The sequence below is a fragment of the Macrobrachium rosenbergii genome, chromosome 19 (genome assembly GCF_040412425.1).
Source record: "Macrobrachium rosenbergii isolate ZJJX-2024 chromosome 19, ASM4041242v1, whole genome shotgun sequence".
NCBI classification, from domain to species: Eukaryota; Metazoa; Arthropoda; class Malacostraca; order Decapoda; family Palaemonidae; genus Macrobrachium; species Macrobrachium rosenbergii.
The window spans coordinates 21,303,313-21,329,156 of record NC_089759.1 but is presented as its reverse complement, the minus strand read 5'-3'; the positions used below and the strand labels follow the sequence as shown (position 1 = coordinate 21,329,156).

Genomic DNA, 25,844 nt, shown 5'->3' with positions numbered 1-25,844 from the left:
GCAGCTTTGGCTGTGGTGGACAATAGAATGTTAATCTTATTATTCAGTATTTAGTTTTTGCTAGGTCTTGTGAAGAAACGAGGATATGTTAGAATTTAAGTTTAAACAGATCAGCTCATATTCCAAAGGTGACTGTATAGCATATACTCTTGAATGCATCATTATATATATATATATATATATATATATATATATATATATATATATATATATATATATATATATATATATATATATATATATATATCTTTTCAAATATTAGGCAACAACTCATATACCACACGTAGCTGTATACAATATATTCTTGAATGTATGATATATATATATATATATATATATATATATATATATATATATATATATATATATATATATATATATATTCTCAAATATCAAACCACAAATAACCGTTGATTTCGAGTTCATTCACTTAACTTTGGGAGCAACTTACACCCGAAGTGAATTATATATGGCAAATGCATCTGCCGCCGCCTACTCCTGTAGGCTTCGATAAAGAGATGACGCCCTGTCACCTTTGTACCATACCGGGGAGACATCGGTTTGATGCAAATTTGAAAACACTCGAAAGTCACTTGTTGAATATTAACAAAAGTATCACACACACATACACACCTATACGTATACAACTCTTACAAACTGACGCACAACTAAAACCAAAAAATATCATTATCTTTGCTGTGTTCATCATAAACCACACGGCCTCACACCAGCCCACGAAAGCAGGTGGGATTAAGCCTCCACTGAAAGCTACATTAGTCACACCTCGCCTCTGAATGAAAACGGAACTCATGCAGGGAGATGCCTCAAAATACGGTGTTTTTTGGCTGCTGGCGTCATAATTTTGGCCATAACGGTAATGCAAATCCATCATTTGGGTCACGGGACCTCCAACAAAAGCTTTCTGTGGCTAAAAGAATGAATTTGTAAATTCGGGTGATAATCATTTACATCTCACTGGTTCCGACTGGAAATTTTTTTGGGGGGAATGTTTTACAGCGTCGGTAACGGTTCCAAGTCAAAATTATGTATAATAATAGCAAAACATTGATACTTTTTAAAATGTAACCTCTCTCTCTCTCTCTCTCTCTCTCTCTCTCTCTCTCTCTCTCTCTCTCTCTCTCTCCCTCCCTGCAACTGAATTCAAGTAAACAGCCGAAAAGCGAGATGCGTGTAAATTTATATGGGAAATTAACACGAGATTATGAATAACTGGGGACGTTATGAGCTCTATCACACACTTACACACATACACGTACACACACACACACACACAGACAACACACACACATACATATATGTATATATACAGTATATATACATATATATGTATATATCTAAAATATATATATATAATATATATATATATATATATATATATATATATATATATATACAATAGGTAATCTCCCCTAATAAGTAATGTTTACAGACTAACAAGACAAAAGTCACTAACCCCTTTTGGAAGTGCCCTTTGCCAGTGATATCAATGAACCTTTGACCCGCATCCTAAAACAGGCGAGCAGCTAATGGAGAAATTAGGACTTCTGTAATTAGAGAGGTGTCTAGAGAGAGAGAGAAAAGAATGACAAATTTAATGTCTACACTCATACTGAATCGTGGAGGAGACCCTGTGTAGAACACCTCCCCATCATTAGCACGTCTTTCTCTCCAACACCGCTTTCATACTACCTATTCGGTATTTTGTATGTCCTCCTCTTCTCCTCTCTCCTAATAACTCCGGATTTTTAGTTTTCTGTAAAAGAAAACTATTGTGCCGGCTTTGTCTGTCCGTCCGCACTTTTTTTCTGTCTGCCCTCAGGTCTTAAAAACTGCTGAGGCTAGAGGGCTGCAAATTGGTATGTTGATCATCCACCCTCCAATCATCAAACATACCAAATTGCAACCCACTAGCCTCAGTAGTTATCATTTCATTTAAGGTTAAAGTTAGCCATAATCGTGCTTCTGGCAACGATACAGGCTGGGCCACAACAGGGTCGTGGTTAAAGTTTCATGGCCACGGCTCACACAGCATTATACCGAGACCACCGAAAGATAGATCTACTTTCGGTGGCCTTGGTTATACGCTGTACAGAAAACTGGATTGTTCCGAAGAAACTTCGTCGCATATTTTACTTATTACTCTTTTGAACAACCCATCATCCTTTAACTTTTTACCACCTCTTTCACCTTTTTCTTTTATTTACACTCAACACCCACACATATTTCCATATGGGAGAGTTGGCTCAACAACACTCATACATTTCAACAATGGCTTCCATGAACACTCCAGTTCTCTGACAATTTTTGCCACAAATTGCTATCTTTCTTGCTTCGCCTGTTCTGTGAGTCATTTCGTCTCTCATCCTACCATCATTTGTTACAATTACTCCCAAATACCTGTAAGAATCAGCTGCATCCATTCTTACATCATTTGTACAATTACTCAGTGCCCCATCCTCCTGGTTTTCATTTACCATCTTAACTATACTGAGTAATGTTGTGCCTCTATAATTCTTAGTCTTCTATGTTACATTCACCCTCATACATTCAATAAAAGAATGATTATTCCTCTCACCCATTTTGGAACATCACCCCCACCCTCCCCCTACCTCATCATCTCATTTGGGATTCTGTCAGCCTGAGACGTCTTTCCTTTCTTCAAAGTCTGAATTGATTCCCGTTCTACCCTCAGCAGTCACTTCCCCAAGCATTCTCAGATTTAACTTTACCAATTTCATTCCTGCATCATTCAGCTCTGGGAATTATATATATATATATATATATATATATATATATATATATATATATATATATATATATATATACATATATATATATATATTATATATATATATATTATATATATACATACATATACAGTATATATATATATATATATATATATATATATATATATATATATATATATATATTATATATACATACATATACAGTATGTATAAATAAATATACATACACACATACATATATAAATATACAAATATACATATATATAAAGGTATATATATTATATATACATAAATTAGTTATGCACGCAAGCACGAGCGTGCTTGTGTGTTGCGCCTCAACCCTTAAAGAGCACCTTCTGTTCCTCCTGAAACCGCAAGTACAACAGTGAACTGAAATACCAATTTTAATGGGTAATTTGTCTTTTGGTCTCCGTTGCTTTCAGTTGTGCTTGATTTCGCGAAATTCTGAGTTGGTCTGAGTGACTTTTATCATTAGTTTCATGAAAAATGACCGCTAATGACGTGGCCACGTCGGTTTCCCGAAACTGCTTTGTTAATATAAAATTCTGTTGCCTTTTTATTGTTTGTTTATTTTAATTTTCTTTATAGTGTGAGTAATTTATGGCTAAGTTTTCAAGTTTCACATTTTGAGACATTCCATCAGCATGAAAAAGAATTAATAATATAAAGTAAAAAAAAAATACTCATAGTAACTGAGTCTTGATATGGAGAAACAAATCCACAGTTATGTATGGGTACATATATTGAAAGGAGGAATCGAATGGATTCCCAAAAGCTCTCTGTAGAGATTAATATTTGAATATATTTGTATCCATGAGTAACTGTGGATTTGTTTCTCCATATCAAGACTTTGCTACTGTGAGTATTTTTTAACTTTTATGTTATTAATTTTTTTTGCATGCTAGTATGTGTGTGTGCAGTCAAGGTTCATAATAGCAATGATTAATTTCTCTCTAAAGATAGAAAAGATGGAAACACAAATCTTGTAAAAAATGAGAAAAAAATGCTCTTTGAAAAGTAGCTGTTTTGTATTAAAGTAAATTCTATATCAACAGGGACATTAACTGTAAATAATAATAATAATAATAATAATAATAATAATAATAATAATAATAATAATAATAATAATAATAATAATAATAATAGAAGCAAAGCCATAGTTACACTTATGGGATATTAACTGTAAATAATAATAATAATAATAATAATAATAATAATAATAATAATAATAATAATAATAATAATAATAATAATAGAAGCAAAGCCATAGTTACAGTTATAATGATGTTAACAGTATTAGCTATAGCCACAACAAAAATCATAACAGCAGTCAGGTATTATAAGTCATCATAATATAGATTAGAAACAAACTTGGAATGAGAAATAATGTAAGTAATTACTCGAAACTACCTTTTTACCTGGAGTTAGAATTCAAGGGCGTCAACACTTTGATAAACAAGAATTATAAGAAATATTTTAGGGGATAACATTTTACTAATATTGTTATATGTCTAAAAGGCTGAAATATGTTTAAGTTTTAACAGTTCAAGGTTCCTACAATATTCTAGACTCAAAAAAGATATTTTCCTTTCAGATACTGTACAGAATTACTGCTCTACAAAACGAATATTTAAAATTTTGGCACATGCCTAAAAACTATGGCACATAAGATCATGAAAATGTGTAAAGAAATAGGTAACTAAACATATTCTCACGAAAAGATACAGAAATTATTACATATATTATTTTACATAATATCTGTTAGGTTTTATCATCCACTTTCAATTTCTTTCTTCTGGATCATTGGTCGTAAGTCACTTAACACTCAATTTATTTTTCCTTTTAAAAATCGATATTTTTTTTTTTTGCAACAGTCACTGGAATTTATGAATTTTTCTGCGATGCATTTAAGGTTCATTTGTCTGCATAAGTGACATGACTGGCAAATGTTTATATTACCACATAAGTAATAGAAAGTACTGTATGTGGAGTTAGACACAGTACATTTATGTATATCTTATGTATTAGCACGTATTTTACGTAAAGATTACTTATGCATTCTTGGACACCCAAATATACACACACACACACACACACACACACACACATATATATATATATATATATACTGTATATATTTGTCCACGTATGAATAAGTAATCTGCACATGAAATGTATGCTAACTTATAAGATTTACGTAACTATACTGTATACAACTTCACATACTTTATATATATATATATATATATATATATATATATATATATATATATATATATATATATATATATATATATATATAAATAAAAAAAAAAGAAAGGAGATTTTTTCTAAGTCTACCTTTCTTTTTACTTTTTATGTATGTTGTAATTTTAAAGAATTTAACTGCCTTTTTTAATTTAGCTTTTATTTTAAATTAGAGAATTAATGTGTATTTTTCAATTTTACAGACTGATGATGTGTTTAAGTAACACGAAACGTTTCTTAATAAATATGCAACTGTTTTGTTGACTGTCGTCTTCTTTGGACTCCTGCTTGTTGTTGTGTGCTTCCTGAATGTGTATATATATATATATATATATATATATATATATATATATATATATATATATATATATATATATATATATATATATATATATATTTCTGTGTGTGTGTGTGTTCCCTATCATGTGAGTAAGAAGTATGTCTCACATATATTTTTTCGAGCATTTAAAAATAACTAACCGACCAAAGTTGACCACAATACAGTTATAAAAAAACAAGAAATTATTTGCATGCATGAACTCGTGTGTGTGCTATTTTCAGCCATTCATATTTTCGGTTACTGTGCTCTGGTTTCAGGGCCAAGATTTTAGTTGTTTATGTTTATGTCCATGCTTACTGTTAACTTGTTTTATTTATTTTTTTACTTCCATCAATATTTCCTTCCCTTTCACTCGCATAGTACACTAAATGGTAAATGCAGCCTTCGACACATTTGAAAGTTCACGTCATACATACACAAACAGACATACACATACATATTATATGTCTATATATATGTAAAAAATATCCATTAGTATATACATATATAAATATACATAGATTGTATATATGTGTGTGTGTGTGTGTGTGGGAGTAGAGACAAATAAAGTAAACAATCATTATATGTTCCGTCAACTCTCTTCAATTCCTTCTCGTCACTCAATCAAAGGGATTTCACCTAACATCAGCTTCATCCAAAGACCCTATACTGATGAGACACAGTAAACAAAAACCTATTGTCTTCAGGTCTCATTTAACATTTCCTCATCGGGAACAACCATTCATTTTCCCCTCTCCATTTTCTCTCGGTGATACGTCATTTTTCATCGCGATAAACCTCATCATCAGTGTCTTCTTTATTTCCTTTCCTCCATTAAAAGGAATCGAATACCTTTCTTCATCCAGTGCACGCTTTTAAAAGACTTCAGCTATTGCCAAGAGCACTCGATTCTCGAGACGTCGCTCTTTGGCGCCAATCATCTGAGTTATGACAGGACCGATTCGTTTCTGTGTTGTTCAGCTTGATGGAAGGTCTTAGACTTAATCTTCGGTTGTTTTATTTTCTTTTTTTTCAGCTTTATACTTTCATAACAGGTTGATACCGAGCTGATGTTCAATCTCAGTTTTATTTTCTTTGGTTAGACTCAGCTGAATCCAGTGTAACAAGAATAAAATTTATCAATTACTCCACCAACCTTTGAGAAACATGCACTAGAACACACACACACACACAGTGAGAGAGAGAGAGAGAGAGAGAGAGAGAGAGAGAGAGAGAGAGAGAGAGAGAGAGAGAGAGAGAGAGAGGTTCCCTATCATTTCCGCCGTTTCACTTCGAATCCACATCAAAGAAGGAAAAAGTTTCCAATATTTATTCCGGGTTGCGTGGAGATTCTCATCATCCCCAAAACTGCCACTTTGGTCATCCACCTTCATTGCAGAGGCTCCATCAGTATTGCAGGGTAATCTCTGGAGGGTGGTTGCAGTGCTCTTGCGGACAGTGGAATAACTAGAGTGCAATTAGTAAACTTGCAAAGCCTACTTTACTTTGCCTGGGCGCCATCTGCTTTTGTCTAATTACCATCATTACATTTCGGTGAGTCTGGAATGAGCGACCGGGTTTCTAGGGCAACTGGAATAGTGAGCTGTTGAATAATGGTATGAATGACAACACGGAGGCAACTGGAAGGTCTCATGAATAAGTCTAGTATTCATAAACTTTGAAATGTTTTTGGTAATGAAATGACAGCGTAAGATAAACGGGGAAATGTTCATTCACAGTTCAGTGCTTAAGAACGTTACTGGACGATGCATATCTATAATATTTTCATTTTTCAATTTTCTTGAGAACGGTAGCTTTTTTCGACAACGTTTACCCATTCACGTACAACTTTTTACTTTGGTTTATTATTATTATTATTATTATTATTATTATTATTATTATTATTATTATTATTATTATTATTATTATTATTATTATTATTATTCAGAAGATGAACCTTATTCATATGGAACAAGCCCACTGGGGCCATTGACTTGAAATTCAAGCTTCCAAAGAATATCGTGTTGGGTAATAACAATCTCATTACTGCTTATAAAGTTAGTATACCTTCAGTATAAGCAAAGACTTGTTTTAAATACTGACGGGCAATTGTGCCTTTACTGGAAATTATAAGCGTGTATTTGTATTTGCATATATATATATATATATATATATATATATATATATATATATATATATATATATATATATAGACATACATACAACAAATAAATTGTGGATTTTTTTCACCTATTCTGAGATCAGGAAAGAATGATGATATACATTGTTAGAAGCATTTGCCACTGACAAGATGCATTATATATGGAAACTAAAAATTTTGTTTCTTGTCTAAGAATGATTATCACACGACCGTAACTGATGGAAGAGTATGTGTACCTTCAGAAACTAGACATGATTTTTATAAAAATTCCAATAAAACCTATTTATTTCAATAAAGAACACGCTGTAGTGTTAGAAAGGAAACGATAAGTTTCTATCTAAAAAAAAAAAGAACAGAAACATCTGTTCAATGATTATTCAAAACTTACTCTAATTCTAATAAATCTCGCGCTTCTTAAAAAAGAATATTTTTTATATGGATCGCAAGGTACAAAGAACCACTACCACGAAATTCACTGTGACTCGGGGAAACATCTCCCCCTCTTCGCTTGTTTTTTTTCTTCTCCCTCCTCTTCTTCTTCTTCCCTAGCACATCATCCAGAACGCAGCAGTACTTTTCTTTCCCCCATCATGCGGGGAAGGCGAATCACACCGTTTCTCCGACGTTTCAAACATAGGAAATTCCCGGGCGACCGGACCAAACCAATGCAAGCGTTGCGTGATTCGTTCTTAGTGGTCCGAGTCAGCGACTTTGTGCGGTATCTCAGCGAACCACAAGCCAGCGAGCATATGGCGTGTTGTCTCCAGCAGTCCCTTCTCGCGATGCTTTTTACCTCTGTGCCGCCTCGTGACCTCGATGCTTGGGTCATTCGGCCGATGGTACATGCCGGTCAAATGTCAGGCTGGTTACAAGTCCGGGTAGGAGAGGGGTTACCGTTTTTACCTCGTAAAGTAAAAAAAAAAAAAAGGCGCGTTACTTGACTTAAGCGAAACTTAGCGGTCTGGCGCAAATGGAAGCGGGCGACAGTATGTCATGAATGCCGAAAGCTAACATATAAATGGGTAGATTTGATTATATGAAAGAACTGTATTTTTTGGATATGAATTTATTCACAGCACAAACACAAGCACAGGCGCGTATGGTTTAATACTCAAAGGAGTAAAATAAGAGATGTAATTATAACACGCGGCCCCTTCGAATCTCCTCATCAAAGTAGGAGAGTTTGTGCTCATAACGTACTTGATATAGATTTCTGAGAATGGTCTGTCAATTGTACTGAAGGTTGATGTACAGGAAGCGTTTAGTTTCATCCTCAAAAATTTCTGTGAATGAATTATAACAGTTATCTTCAAAGCAAGGAAATAATAGTATATTAAAAAGGAAAAAAATATAAATGACACCTATTTAATGATAATTTTATTACGGTAATTGGATAACTCATTCGATAAAGGAAACATCATTCATTACTCCATTTGATAAAACAAAGGCAGCCATAAGATAAAGAAAATCTTACTTGATGTTATCAACGAACAGTGGATGCTATATTTCATTTATCTGTTCGTTGTGGATGTTATATGTCATTTAACCCCCGCAGTGGGTAGTTCCGTCAATGCACCTCATGCGGTGCACTGTAGGCATTATTTAAGGTTCTTTGCAGCGTCCCTTCGGCCCCTAGCTGCATTCCCATTCATTCCTTTTACTGTGCTTCCGTTCATATTCTCCTTTTCTATCTTACTTTCCATCCTCTCCTAACAATTGTTTCATACTGCAACTGCGAGGTTTTCCTCCTGTTACACCTTTCAAACCTTTCTACTGTCAGTTTCCTTTTCGGGGCTGAATGACCTTATAGGTCCTACCGCTTGGCCTTAGGCCTAAATTCTATAGTCTATTCTATTTCATTTAACGAAAGATCAGAGGTTTTGCAAAATGAATGATTCTACCAAGAATTGACAGTCAATAAGCTCTTCATTCTAATTGCAATAAATAGTCTTCATTCAAATTTTACAGAGAACTGGTAGTTAATAGAGTTTTATGATTCTAGTCCTGCTGAACAGATTAAATGAAAGATTTCTTAGCAGTTCCAAAAAGAATTCCCGACGAACAGAAACTGTACTCGCCATCCTAATTCTAATGGGAAATTTTAACCAAAAGCGCTTTTATTCGAATTCCGTTGATGAAAAAACAAAGAATAACGACTCATTCTAATTCTAACGACAATTAACGCCGAAAAAAATGCCTACAATCTAGTTCCATTAAACCTCCTACGGTCCATAATGGTTAAAATAACGACTTTACTCAATATTTTCTTACGGTTAATTTACACGAACATATGGTCGACTTATTCAACTGACAGATGGAACGTCTCCGAATGATGCAACAGATTCATGCAAATGCAGATGGGCTCAAGTTCTAAACTCAAAGTCGCCAGAATGTTAAAATGTTTCCGGTTGAGCATTTTTAAAGTGCCCCTCCGATAATTTAGATTTTATTTTCTGCTATTCGGACATTAAAGCAACGGCGGTTCTCTCTCTCTCTCTCTCTCTCTCTCTCTCTCTCTCTCTCTCTCTCTCTCTCTCTCTCTCTATATATATATATATATATATATATATATATATATATATATATATATATATATATATTCTTATGTACATATTTTCATATATATATGTGTGTGTGCATGCGTGTGTGTGTGTAAACAATATAAATATATACATATATATATCATGCATACATATATATATATATATATATATATATATATATATATATATATATATATATATATATACAATATATATATATGCATATGTATATATATACATATATATGTATATATATATATACAGTATCTTTAAAATATTCTAATTTAACAGATAAGCAGGTTTTCCTAATGAGATGTGATTCCGTAGAAATCTAAGACGAGAGCCCAATACCAGGATATAACTCCTGAGTGAAAGATGGACTCACTATGCGGACAATTTCCAAAGTACCTTATGCTTTCTATACCAACCGTGAAAATCCATCAGTAGCATGTCGATCTCTCTACACACCGCCTATCATTCACCTCAATCTTTCCCGTTAATCCTCTCCTTTTTCTTCACAAATCTTCTGTCGACATGATAAACCTTTTTGACATATTGTCGTACTTCTTAGTTCCTTACTTTTCCGGACATTCTTACTCCACATACACTTCTCATATAATCAATTTCAGATGGTCCATTTTCCCTCATACACCAAAATACTAATTCTCCTTTCTTCTTTTCAGTAATTTCCTAAAGAGATAAACATACCAATTCGCCATTCCTCCTCTTTCCAGTAACTTTCAAGAGATGAAGACGCTCGCCATCGCCCTCCTGTTCCTGGCTGCCTTCGCCTCTGCCAAGGAAAACAACAACCAAGTAGACGTTGAGGTGGAAGAGTCCCCGAGGTTCGCCTACGTGGACCTCACCAACAACGCAGCCTCTCTATCCTTCAACTCCACTTCCCTCCAGTACGCCGTGATCACTGGGATCGTCCTTCTGCTGGTTTTCATTGTGGTCGTCCCTCTTCTGGGTTACGACCTGAGCACCATCTTCCCCAGCCGGGAAGGATTCGACTACTCCAACTACGCGTATGACGGCACCCAGGCCTATTCTTCCTACTCTGCCTACGCTAAAAGGTGAGAGGAAATGTTTCTTCGAGGTCGATAATCTCGTAAATCAAGCTCAGGGGTGTTTCACATGCTTTGATTAACGAATCCATGTATATTGCGAGTGTATGCACATCACTACTTTAATGTAACCCTTCAGTGCATATCATTTATTTGTCAATAAGTTAAAATTATGGTACAGCAGGCAAGATCACTTACGTCGTTAACCTATAATGTTATGGGAGAGGAAAAAAAAAAGGGGGGGGAGGAGTGCATGCATTCTACAGTTCCATGAATAAGCCTTTTAACTTCCAGTGCTTCTTGCTTAATTACTAATGACTTGACAATGAAATACCACAGTTAATATATCTCACCAATTTATGAAATCTTGATATGAATCTGGTTCACTTCTAAGGTTAACTTCAATTCCATTCATTCCAGGTCTCTCGATTTGCTCTCCCCAGTTCTCAAAGCCCTCACTGAAGCTTATCAACGGTACGAATAAACCAGAAAGCCGTCCTCTCCCGTGGCCATAAATTAAAGATGGTGGAAGAAAGCCAGAATATCAAACTTTTCTTGTATAGTTCAGCAGGCTGGACCTGCGACACAGTAGGCTGTAGACCAGACCAAAGACTCAGTGACATTTGACCAGAGGAGGCAAGATGCACAGAGGCCTGTGTCTGTAAGTGCCATTGCTTCTGCTCCAGGAGACGTAAGCATAACTAGACTGACTGTAGAATCTAGATTCTGGGAATGAAAGATTCTTAGACCTACCGCTACTTCTGGTGTTAGTTGACAGACCTGGGTTCTTAGGTGGTTTAAGATATGGCGAGAAAGATGAAGTGTTTATTGACAAAGCTTGGGTATCTTCTCCGCAGTTTCTATCTTACTTGAAAGTAGACAGTAGCTGGACTACTTAAAACTGGTACTAGTAAGAATTTGACAGAAGATGGGTACGTTCACTATGTGACTGGCGACTTGGACAGACAGTACAGACCAAAAAATGCTGAATGTACAGTAACTCATTACCGACAATTTCATCTATATCTTAAAGGAAGCAAGACTAGAAATGCTGTATTTCTGCTGAGGCGAAAAGATGGGCTTGCTGAATTTACGAGCTCCATCTAGAAAACAAAGAAGAAACGCGACTGATTCCTGAGATATGAAATTTCTACAAACGAGAGACTAATCGAGGCTGACAAGAGACAGACACGAAAATAAAACGTTTTCCCTCAAGGGAAACAAAAACGTTCTGTTTTAACCATTTTCTGATGAAGCTAACAACCTAATTTATTGTATTTATTTTTTGTTGACTTTGATGGTATTATAGTTATCTTGTTTTGTATCATCTCATCATGTTTGACGATGTTGTATTTCGTCCCAGATTGTATTATTTGTTACAGTTGTTTACGCCATTGAAACTAGTCTGTTTCTTATACATAAACTAAACAAGCGAAATAAATTGTGTTTTGAAAGAAACCCTGTGTATTAGTTCCCTTGTCGGCGAGGAATGTATATTTTGGTGAGAAATCTGCTGTTATTGTCTCAGAAAAATGTGGACAGACTAGTCATTTTTCATGATGACTTCGTGACCACTTTAATTCTATGTATTCTACTATTAATGAACATATTTTTGGTGGGGTGGGGGTGGGCGTCACAATGCTACTTGAAGCTCTGGAGTGCAAAGTTGAAATAATTTCAAAGAGTAAAGAAAAAAAGTCAACCATTTATATACAGAGATGCAATGTTTAACTATTCAGCATAGTCAAAAGGCTACAAAAATAGAATTAATAATTAAAGTACCAAACAGAAAGCTCTGACTGAAGTAGATGGAAGTAGATAATAAGTCAGCTTAAATTACTAACGAAAGTGGTTTCATTGCAGACATGCCCTTATCCCTCAGCGAACTTCAAAGTTAAGTATATCTTAGTTTAACCAGACCACTAACTGAGCTTATTAACAGCTCTCCTAGGGGGGCTGGCCCGAAGGATTAGACTTATTTTAGGTGGCTAAGAACCATTTGGTTACCTAGGAACGGGACCTGCAGCTTATTGTGGAATCCGAACCACATTATAACGAGAAATGAATTTCTATCACCAGAAATAAATTCCTCTAATTCTCCATTGGCCGGGCGGAGAATCGAACGCGGGCCCAGCAGAGTGCTAGCCGAGAACGATACCGACCCGCCCAATGAGCAATCGAGTGAACACAAATAACAGCGATGATGAAGAAGGAAACAGAAACGACACAAATTCTCTCTCTCTCTCTCTCTCTCTCTCTCTCTCTCTCTCTCTCTCTCTCTCTCTCTCTCTCTCTCTCCTATGATAGAGTGCTCCTGCTCTAGAGACAGTCACCGCGTTCATGATTTACAGCCAAGTTACAGCCTTGAACCGGAAGTATGGTAAACCTGATTTACTAAAACAACGATAATATATATTTAAAAAAAAATATCATATACTGAATATCATGTACCTAGTTCAAGAATCATCTATTAATACGTAGGCATAAAGTAATACGCTCTATGGTGCTGAAGCTAAGGTATGTTTCACGTATTTTATGAAATTCCTCTGATGCACAGGGCGTAAAGTACCGTGAATTACACCGTATTCTTCAGCTGACTACACTAATAAGCCACGAGACACGAAAAAACTCGAGTTGCACATACGTATGTATTTGTGTATTTATATACACAAACATTATATATGTATAATATATATACACATATTATATATATATGTAATATACATATATATATATATATATATATATATATATATATATATATATATATATATATATATATATATATATATATATTTATATATATATATATATACATACAAACATATATTATATATACAGTATGTGTGTGTATTCAATGTGTATCAATATATTAAGTCTGTGTGTAACCCTGACAGTCTCAGACATATTTACAGTCGTCCAGTCCGTGGCCAGTCTCTCTCGCCACTGGTTCCTAAGTACGTATGCAGAATCGAAGATACATAACTTCCCTATTGTCTGGAATCGTAGCGTCGACCCTCTCTTATATTACCGTCATTTTGATGGGGAAGGGTTTAATATGTTTATGACTTCAGAGACACGGTGTCAATGATCATAGTCTTTGCGACGCCAGATGGAAAGAACTAAATACATTTCAATGACCTTCGTCTTATACGTCCGACAGGCATGTGTTAGCGTAGAGGATGTACGATAACAATCACACGCACCGGTCTCCTAGGATTTGTTGTAGCGTTGAAATTCAAAAGATACTGGCTATGTCAGTATAAAAGGCTGATGGGATAGGAAATCCAAAGCACTTATATATCAAGAGATTGATGAGAACAAGGATAAATGAGGCTTTGCTCTAAAGGAATAGACTAACGCAACATGCCCACATTTTCTTTATCTGTCAGAGATAGCAACTTTAGTAGGAGCTACCTATTTTAATTCTAGCATTTCCTAGAGTTAATTTATTTTAGAAGTTTGTTCCATATTTCTTAGATGCTGGTCTGGGCAAGGCCTCGCCGTAAGGAGAGAAGTCAGGTTTTTTTTATTGCCCTATCACCTGGAGTACAATTATTTTTGCACAGTAGTTTTAGACATAAAAGTGTACATTTGATGACGAAATCTATTTATTTAAAAGTGCGAAGAAACACTTCATTTTCCTTAATTCTTCTATTCAACAGCCGATACTTGTTAATGTGATTGTTTTGTTATTTTGTTTCATTGCACTGCAGTTTGCACGGGAAGAGAAAGTGGGGTGGGGCGAAGACAGTTTTATTCTGAACTGACTAAAGGCTGGAAAATGTTGCTACCTATACAGAGATACCTGCGTCTCTGATTAACGTGATTTTGTCAGTTCACTGTGGGAGATCCGAGTACACTCATTTTACGCTTGATGTTTTGTCAACTTTGCTGTGACTCATTCCCATGAAGAAGACATTGTCAGTTGTTTGTCATGCCAGTGCTTACCAGTTTCTAAGGTCAGTTTCTTAATTATTCTCATTTTCATTATCACTGTTTTAACTTTACTCTAACGAGAAAGGAAGAACATAACTGGCGATGAGTCATTTTTAGCTTTTTTTATTCATAAATTCTATTTTGTAATGTGAAAGATTCATCTTCTAATGAAACTTTGTCAAACCTTCTTTCTATTAAATATCCCTCTAGTCGAAAAAAGGATATATAAAGAACTTGAATTATTCCGAAAATTAAAACAATAACTGAAAGGTTTTTCGTAGATTAGATGTTCAAGAACAAACAAGAAATTTTTATAAAAAATCTAACCTCTGAAGAAACTTATGAATACTTCGTGGAAAAATGTGATCCTACTTTTTATGAATAAAAATAAATAAAACTAAAATTCTCTTCCATGTTACAAGTTTGCCATACAGCAGAGGATCTCAGTTTTATTTGTCCGAGAAAATCCACCTTGAGATCGGCTGTTCGTTCTTCCTTTGGCCAGCAAACATAGAGGACAAGAATAGAACAGAATAGAACATAGAATTTAAGATATAGGCCAAGAGCTGGGACCTATGAGGTCATTCAGCGCTGAAACGGAAATTGGCAGCAAAAAGGTTTTAAAGGAAAACCCCGCAGTTGCACTTTGAATCAAATGTTAGGAGAGGGTGAAAAGTAAGGTGGAAGAAAGAGAAAATGAACGGAGGCACAGTAAAAGGAATGAAAGGAGTTGAAGCTAAGGGACGAAGGGACACTGCAAAGAACCTTAAGTAATGCCTACAATACACCGCATGAGGTGCAGTGATGAAACTAACCCCCTACGGAGATAGAGGGCAAGACTCTGTTGCTGTTTACATTAGATTTCAACTTAATGACAGCACCTTTACTTTTGATAAGAATCTACTGTCGTGTGAGTTGTTAAACATTTCTGTGATTCATCTCATACTCACATACGCGCTCATATATATATATATATATATATATATATATATATATATATATATATATATATATATATATATATATATATATATATATATATATATATATAACGGGAAAAACTTCTTTAAAAATTTAAAACATTTACAAATACAAAAATTAAAACAAGAACTTGAAAGGATCACCTATCAAGGCAAGAGCTAAAAAGTTACTAAAAAGACAGGGAGAAAATAAACAAACGAAAGAAACCTATAACGAACGTGGAGAGTAAACAAACAAGCAGTTATGTTATAACTGCTTGTTTGTTCGTTACAGGTTTCTTTCGTTTGTTTATTTCTCCCTGTCTTTTTAGTCACTTTTTAGCTCTCATATTGGTAGGCGTTCCTTTCAAGTTCTTGTTTTAATATATATATATATATATATATATATATATATATATATATATATATATATATATATATATATATATATATATATATATATATATATATATATATATATATATTATATATATATATATATTTATTGTGTGTGTGTGTAAGATGTGCAGCGCACAAATATACAGTAAAGGAGAATGGTATCTAGGTATAAGTTGCTCGTTTTGTTTGTCATTATTCAAACACATTAATACCCAGCTTTATTCAAATTCCATAGCATGTACCATTATGTAAATTTCAAACAGTTGATCAACCAATTATTTATACATGAACCGAGTTAATAGGCTAATCAGTTGAAAACTAAAAACTATTGCGAAGGTATATAAATTGTCTCTTAGCTTACAAAATCAATGTAAACGCTATCTGTGTTATGGACTGGAAGAATAACTATTTGAATATACTTAGTGCCACCAATATATTTATAAACAAATAAATAAATTAAAAGAACAAGAGTAAGAAAGAGAAAGAAAAAATGAATGCAGAATATCATATAGTTTATAACCAAGCAGGTTTGTACATTTTCTATGAAACATTTATTTTCTTTTGTAGAAAACGAAATTATTTTAGTGTAGACTATAAAATATAAAATGCGATCCATGAATTTCTTATTAATATGAAAATAATAAAGACAAACTGTAGTTTATTTATATGAAAACGAAAACTTTTTAGATTAATTAAATTTTATATTATTTTAGAGAGAGAGAGAGAGAGAGAGAGAGAGAGAGAGAATGTATACAAAACAACCTCGTTTAAAAGCTTACTGAATTTGAAATTCTTATATTTTACCGTAAATCATTCACCCATCTCATCCTCTCCCGCAGGCCACATAAGATATCTGCATTTTTTATAATCGGTCCGGTAAATGACTGTACATCATTTATTTTAAATAGCTGCTTAGTTTATGGAAATGCTTTTTGTGTTTTGTAAGTAGCACCCTCACTCTTTCTGCGAGATATAGATCTTAATTCAAATAAGGAAGGATGAGCTCCTTCATATATTTCCCGTAGGATTGAAGGATATCCGTGGATAGCATATCCACGAAAGGGAGACATTCTATTTTACCATCAGAACGAAAATTATGTCGAATGGGTAATTTTTCGGAAGACTCCAGCCAGCCATTTCGGAAGACTCCGGCTAGTCATTTTTGCATGAAAAACCATTTTGGGTTTTTCATTCAAAAATGGCTGGGATATGATAGGGCACTAAAAGAACCTAAAAATACCAACCTAACGTAACCTAGGGGTGTTTACTGGTTACAATTTTGCCGTGCTAGCTATGGAGGGGGTGGGGGGCTGGTATTGTCTCACCTTATAAGTCGTAATTTGATTGATTATTTTTCTGTGTTATTAGGCATTTGCGAAGGTCATGTATTGAGAAGAAATTTTTTGTTTTGATGTGCTTTACCAAAGAAAAATATAAATTATAATGTGGGAGGTGGCTGGAGTCTTCCGAAAAATAACCGTCGAATGAACGGATTAGGAAAAAGAACATGAAGAACGGCACAGTGAATTTCATGACAGGTGATAGTGAATGCAACATTAAGTACTGTGAGTTACAGAAAATACTTCACGAATGCTACGACTATGTTAATAAATACCACGGTTATGAAAGCGTAAGGCTATCAGCAATCATACTATGACAATCCATTTATATATTAGTATATAAAAACGACCAGTACAAAATACCATGGCTATATTATTACAAACTATAACAGAAATGGTGAGAAATACTGAGTCACAAATAATTTGCGTATATGCAGTTATTATCTTTTTCCAAAGCTGTAGAAATTCCACGTATACCACAGCTATTCTGAGGAGATGCCTTTACTGTAAAATATTTGGAATTATGATGTTATACAGCATTCATATTAGTTCCATAACAGAAATGTTTTATTTACAGGTATTGTTTTAACAACTTGATACCTTAATTATACAGTGCATGGATATAAAAGAGGAATTACATTATTCATAAAATTATGCTACAATTGTATTATTATACAGCTGATTTGGGAATGTCACTTGACGCTCCATATACCTAGAATTATTTAGAAGCTTGCACTGAATTTAAAGACAGTTGGTTCGCCATTATATGGATCAGTCACTGAAATAGATAGAGATAAGCAAGCAGGTCTACCAAGAAACACGATAATAGATCATCAGAAACTTGGTGACTTTAAATTGTCAAGCTAGCATACACAGACACACACACACACACACACACAAACACGAAAACAAAGTTTGTATCTTGTCTTGAGTTTTCGTAAATATATATACGATCTGAAATATTAAGATAATAAAATATACTGTCTTCGATGTTTCCTCTGTTTAGACATGACTTCTTTACACTGGTATTACTGCTTTCTGTTACTTTTTCCAAATGAACACCACATTCTTTGGAAGCTTGAATTTCAAGTCAATGGCCCCTGTGGGCTTGTTCCACTTGAATATGGTTCATCTTCAGAGTAATAATAATAATAATAATAATAATAATAATAATAATAATAATAATAATAATAATAATAATAATAATAACCTTGTTAAATTAGAATTTCTGGGTCACTGAGCCAGTATCCTTTCTGTCTCGGGAATGAACTCATTTCTTTTTACTTAAGAGTGCAGATATATGTAATGCGCAGTTGTATCAGAATTTCCCTTTTGTTTACATTTAGATCCTATACGTTTCTATTGTAAAGAATTTTGTAGGAATGCACTTGGCACCCCTTTCCTGATTGTGCAAGTTTTCAGTCTCGATATTCTGAATTTCATTACATGAACACAATATACATATCCTATCACTTGAACTAATATGCAAAGTTGTATCGCCAAATTTCAGACAATATCTCACTGCTGTGTTGTACGTGAGTGCTAGATTGTGAACGAAATTCAACTCAGGACCTGATTCAGCTGAGCTAGTTGATGACGAAGGTTATCAGCATTTTCTGTCAGTGATAAGCATGCGTCGTGTTTATAAAGGAATTTATTAAGGAAATCATCAAAATGTTTTATGTATCAAGATGAGACCGACTCTATTTCGAGAGTGCCCAAGTTCGATTTCCGGGTGAGGGCGGAGTGATCTGGAAGCGTTCGGTTTAAACTCACTGTGTTTCTGTTGGCATTGGCTAGGCATAGAAGTTATGAAGCTGGTGGTCAGTCGAATGCAGTGGACTGTAGTTGTTGGTAGAGAAAGGTAGGAAGCTTGTAATAGTATCCCAATACTGTCTGTTGAAAAGCATATATTTTCAAGCCATTGTTTCTAATGAAAAATCTATACTGACAATAATTTATATATGTATATATATGTATATATATATATATATATATATATATATATATATATATATATATATATATATATATATATATATATATATATATATATGCAGAAGAATCTCACATTACAGGGTATCAGAGGCTTGAGGTCTCTGATAATGGCAAATGTCTGAAAACAGTTTTCCACCCCATCTAAGGCTAGACTCTCTCTGACAATGAAATAGAAATTTAGCAACGTCAACTCCAAACATGAATATACGCAGCAGAATAAAGAACACTTTGTAAAACGTTTAGCAAGACATTCACATGCCTGCACATGAATCAAAATGAACATTTGAGACACTGGATGCTGATTCTGGTTTTAAATTGTAGAAGTAAACAAGAGACATGAGTAATTAGCAGTCACACGTCTTGATGAACGGCTAGAAACCTAAAAAATGTATGCAAAGAAGTTATCGATATCAAGGCTAATGAGAGCTAAAACGAAAGTATTTAGTTTAACATACTTGTTGTGGACCTGTGAGCTCAACCCTACCAAATGAGAGGATGGCTTATGCTAACGGAGGTCAGTCACATACGTGACCTTGTGACCTCCACCTTATACCATCTGTTTCGTAATGTCTCACTCACGCCCGAAATAGCATCTACTTTCAGTTAGGTCACAAATCCTACACAATGGCATTTTACCTCTCAAATTGACCTACTCTTTGTGAAAGTTAGGAAGTTGTTGACCTACTCTTTGTGAAAGTTAGGAAGTTGTGAACTCAAGTGTTAAGACTGCTGGATTAGTTTTAATTTTTAAGGTCTGTGAGACTCTTATTCATATCCTGTTTCTGAATCTTTTGTTCTATTTTGATATAGAGGCAGGGTTAGGGTCAACCTTCTTTGCAGGCATGATGTAACAGAACAGAGATGTCCTACTCAATGGGAGAGCTGGTTTGGATTCCCTAGTGTAAATGTAAGAGGAAGAAATGGCCTGAAATAGAGGTAGAGGAAAAAATGACACAAATCTACTTGCTCTTGATGTTCAATTAAAACCTATGTATTGGTGGTCAGCAAATGCCTTGTACATGCCTAATGAGACAATCCGGTATCTCTGTTATCTCTAAGACATAGCTACTTATCTCTTGCGCCCACTTTTCCTCTTGTAGCCGAGCTCGATTTGGATATCTTAGATTCATCCAAAGTCCCTAAATGTAAAAGGCCTGAAAATTTACCGAATAAATCCATTCAAAGCTCAACGAAAACTTCACTCTGCACTTAATTAAGGAAAAGTATATGTGAACACGGGGCCTAAGCACCTGTCACGTCGTACACATTCTCTCTCTCTCTCTCTCTCTCTCTCTCTCTCTCTCTCTCTCTCTCCCTCTCTCTCTCTCTCTCTCTCTTTGAACGCTAGACTACTGCCTCTCTATTTTTTCTTAGCGAAATCAATGTCCAAAATTAAATAATTTATTCTTTTTTACTTTTTCTATTTATTTCAAAGGTTTTTCTTACTCAATTTTTCACTTTACTCCAGCCTACGACATCAGCTATGAGTTAGGGCAGCTCTTGCGGTGCTCAGGAAAGAAAGAGAGAGAGAGAGAGAGAGAGAGAGAGAGAGAGAGAGAGAGAGAGAGAGAGAGAGAGAGAGAGCGTAGTAATTCATTCTCATTAACCACCTTCAAAACAAAGCAGGTGTGATGAACGGGGGTTAGTTGGGGGAGGAGGGTCGAGCAAATGCAATTAATCTCATCAACTCATTGTTGGGCGCTGTCGCATTGATGATGGGAGAGAGAACTTTATTTATTATGATGCAGTAACCGAGAGGGGCAAAGCTGCCTCAAAGAGGCTCGGTAACTGCAAAGGTAGGTTGAAATGTATCAGGGGAACACAGAGGTATGAGGAAAATTCGAGTCCCGGGTTCAGAACATTCTGAAGTGGTATCATACGACTCTTTACTAGTATGAGCGACTTGAAAATTTACTAATAAATCTGCATTTTATCTTTAGAAAGTATAGGTAGTGTGACTTATCCGTTTGGAAGTAAGAGCAATCCCGTGATTTATGAGTAAAAATGAATTGTCTATAATTTAGTTTAGCAAAGAGAATTACTCAAGTTCAGTTATCAAACGGCTACATAAGTGTCTTCGTATACTACAGACAAAAGATTGATTAATCTGCTTTTGGTATACACACACATACACACACACACATATATATATGTATATATATTAACTTTATCACATACACAATTGTTCTGTGCATTAGTAGAATTACTAAAAGGACCTCATTCAAACTGGATGGTATCTAATGGAGTTTTTATTCAAAAAGTTACAAGCTTTCTTGGACAAACAGTCCACATTATCAAGTATCCGTAACTTTTTTAATAAAAACTCCATTAGATACCATCCAGTTTGAATGAGGTCCTTTTAGTAATGTATTTATATATATATATATATATATATATATATATATATATATATATATATATATATATATATATATATATGTGTGTGTGTGTGTGTGTGTGCGCGTGTGTGTGTGTATACACCATAAGCAGATTAATCAATACATGTCACATAATACGAGTCACAATCATTATAGAATTGTGTAGCAATACACAACTGAGATTGTATTTCGTTTGTTCTGTATCAGTACTATTTATATGGCTATTGTCAAAGCAAATAATGAAAGCTTTGTTCCACATCCAGGGGATGTAAATCGGAAAGGAATCCATAATACGAATATGATTACTGTTAAGTGTTGTACATGTTGCAACTGTTACAAACATACAGTTAAAACACGTAGATGCTTGCTTGTAGATCTATGACTGCTTCAGTAATATTCGTTATAATGAGAGTTTTTAAGACTTAAAGAAACTGTAATGATACTCTTACACCTATGTTTGGGGGAAATTAGAAGAGATGAAAACGGTAGATCTGATTAAATTTCATGTGGGAGATGTTGACGCTTCAAATAATACTTTCATTAGACCTCTCACAACGGTACAAAGATAAAAAAAAAAAAAGAGGCAAGATTTTGGCTTTAAAACGTTCGCGGGCTTGCTAACTTCTCTCAATTCTTCGAAACCTCGTTTGCACACGGCACGCTCAGCAGCTGTACGCCGCCGTCGCTAGGATACCGCGACACGTCATCTCGTGCCCGCTAACCTGCAGGGACCCGTTTTCTATTTTTTCGTTCTGACTCTGCACGAGGCACACTATGCACAACTATTGCGCGCGGCACGACCGAGGGATCCTACGGCGCACCCTAGAGTTGCTGCGCACGGCACGGGGCTTCTGTGTGGCGGTATAAAGCTCGATCCATCGGCAAGTGACTCCAAGAAGACTTCGTCCTCGAGAAGTGCTACTGGATTTTTTCTCGTTTTCGACGGCTGAAGAGATACAAGAGGAGCAACATGCCTTGCGGATGTGGTAGTGAGTACTGATATTAACTTTAGAAATAGTTTTAATTAATTTGATGTTTTGTACTGCTTTTACCCGGACTTTTGTGATTATTACATCTACGATCATTTATCCATTCATGGACTGACACATCTAGACTATATGCTAGTTACTAATACCATAACTATCAGAGTAAGGTGTACAGTTGATTGGATACAGAAATATACATCAGTCTATCGCTGTTACTGTTATTGTGCATTTTAGCTTTTCATTAATTTTCAAGATTTAGTTTACCCAAAACTCATCGCCGGTAAATGAAGATGTTTAATCACTTACTAATTTATCTGCTCCCATCCCATAGTTTAATGTTGTTGTGAACGGAATTTATATTGTTGCGTTGTAAATGATATTAAGCAATTATCTGGAAAGAAATAATCCTGCGAGATCATTTTGAATTTAGTTGTTATAAGCGGTTTTCGCAAAATGTTCACAGGCATCTGTAAATATGCTGAAACATTAAATTTGTACTTTTCACTAGTTACCTCATTTGTGATAGAAGTTATATGAAATTTTCCTATTTTGTCGCAAGCTGTTTGTTTTTAAAGAAATGTTTTCCGCTGGATTTCATTGCTGTTCTGGACAATATTTTGAAATATATAACGAACGTATATTTGATTTCACTACTGTTCTGCATCGTATTTAGAAAGATACTGTGATTGTACTTTTGAATTCTGCACAGCATTTATTAACATTTTATTATTGCACATTTAATTTAATATGCATATTTGATACCATTGCTGTTTGATTTCGCTGCTGTTTTGTACATTATTTATCAACATACTACGATTATTTATCGGATTTCACTGCTGTTCTGCACTGTATTTAGAAACATACTGCGGACAGGTTATTTGATTTAATTGCTGTTCTGCATATTTCCAAGGTAGGTACACATCTTATCAAGAAGAAAAGAGAATATTTAGATATGTTTTAGAAATAACGGAATCATGAGGTGCTTTTTCAAAGATCCCTCGTTTGCATAGACTCTGCTTTTTTTTTTATAACAAACGGCTATCAGTTTGCCTTATGAGTTCTTCATTTATCTAATGATATATATTCTTAACTGCAGCCGGTTGCAAGTGCGGAAGCGGATCCTGCTGCTGCGGTAAAGACTGCAAATGCAACGCCGGCAGCTGCGCCTGCAAGAAATCATGTTCATGTTCAGGAGGAAGCTGTGAGTATTAGAGGCCATGTTTTCGGTTCAAATTTGGGTGAGAGGTTTAACTATGTTTTAGTATTGTTTCGAAGTGTCAAAGTTGAGTGTTTTTTTTTTCCTGCTGATATAAAATACTGCGGTGCTTACGCCAGTGAAAGGTTGGAATTGGTTGACAGTAAAGAACCAAGTGTTCAAAGATCGACAGAATTTGTTCAAGGGTTTTAAAATCCATTTTCGAAAATAGCCAAGAGTTGGTATTTCCGAGGAGGGTTACTGTAAAATGAATTAGTTATGTTGCTTACTAGTTAGTTATGTAGCATGGGTATAAATCTGCTAGCCATACCCACAGGGAAAAAAGGCTGACAGTTCCTACTCTATAACACCGTTATATAGATAATGTTATCAATTAAGATAACGTCAGTTCTAGGCCCTAGTACTTCTCTTTCACTCTTTCTTATTGAAAAATTAGCCTCTAATGTCCTTCTCCTTTTGGTCAACAGGTGGCAGCGGCTGCTCATGCCAAAGCAACTCGTGCTGTTGTGGCAGTGACTGCAAGTGCGCCTCATGCCCCATGAAGTAATTTTGGAAGGGTGGGGCCAGATGGCATCCACGCTCACCTGGGATAAGTTCACAGTTACTCCAAACTATGACCAAATTGTTTATTTTTATGTACTCTGGCTCTTCCAGGTGGAATTGACAATGGGAATGAAATACGGCGTGTTATGAACCACAAAAATTTGAATTTGTCATTTTTATACATTCCATATAACATGAACTCTTTATTTGAATTCATTTAATCTGTAAGTGATAAAAAGAATAATTCTCCACTAAGCTGTTCAAATGAATTTTATTGAATTTCTTGTTTGTTTTCGTTCAGTCTACAAAGAGATTGTATTATAGCTATTGAATTCGTTTAATAATTTTTGTAAGGAAAGAATGTCATGAAACTTAAAGAGGATTACTTGAAAAAACTTGTAAACTTTTCACTTTACGTAGTTAACTATATTTTTTTTAAGGTCATGATGTATATGTCACATTACATGTCTTCTCTAATTTGTCATATTTTATCATTAAATGTCTTATTCTTGAACACTTCGTCAAAACATCACTATATTTAGCCTTCGTTAATGTTACATTTAATTTGTTAATTTGGAAGTATAGGTAACTAGTGTAATTTCTAGAGAAAAGATTATTTTATTTTTTAATATAAATTTTAGCATCTTTATTAAGAAAATAATAAATACAATATAAGTATCGATATTCCTTATCCTCCGCATTGCAGGGTTAGTGTAACGCTTGGCATATATATATATATATATATATATATATATATATATATATATATATATATATATATATATATATATATATATATACATATACATATACACACACAATTTCATGAGGTGTAATTATCCGGTCGGCCTAATATTTAAAACTTCTTAAAAGTTTGTTAATGTGTCATAAAAAAACGACGCCAAAGACATGTCTCTACAGTAATGACTTGAAACACCAAAAAGCTCTCATTAACGC

The 25,844-nt window shown here is 34.5% G+C and overlaps 2 protein-coding genes across 2 annotated transcripts in view; both read left to right on the top strand.

Annotated features, from left to right (window-relative positions):
* LOC136848715 (uncharacterized) overlaps nucleotides 1-12,587 on the top strand; it is a 12,856-nt gene extending 269 nt beyond the window's left edge. Inside the window, exons 2-3 of the mRNA XM_067121238.1 lie at nucleotides 10,797-11,138; nucleotides 11,550-12,587. Of these exons, the coding sequence (XP_066977339.1) occupies nucleotides 10,810-11,138; nucleotides 11,550-11,613 (393 nt within the window). The 5' untranslated portion in view covers nucleotides 10,797-10,809 and the 3' untranslated portion in view covers nucleotides 11,614-12,587. The remainder of the gene's footprint in view (nucleotides 1-10,796; nucleotides 11,139-11,549) is intronic.
* Nucleotides 12,588-22,970: 10,383 nt separating this feature from the next.
* Nucleotides 22,971-25,563, top strand: LOC136848713 (copper-specific metallothionein-2-like). The gene is made up of 3 exons (XM_067121236.1): nucleotides 22,971-23,131; nucleotides 24,225-24,329; nucleotides 24,812-25,563. The coding sequence occupies exons 1-3, from the start codon at nucleotides 23,113-23,115 to the stop codon at nucleotides 24,889-24,891; spliced, it is 204 nt and encodes a 67-aa protein (XP_066977337.1). The 5' UTR covers nucleotides 22,971-23,112; the 3' UTR covers nucleotides 24,892-25,563.
* Nucleotides 25,564-25,844: the final 281 nt, after the last annotated feature.

Coding starts and splice junctions, on each gene's coding strand:
- LOC136848713 (XM_067121236.1), top strand. Junction 24,330..24,811: donor TTCATGTTCAGGAGGAAGCT/GTGAGTATTAGA, acceptor TTTGGTCAACAG/GTGGCAGCGGCTGCTCATGC.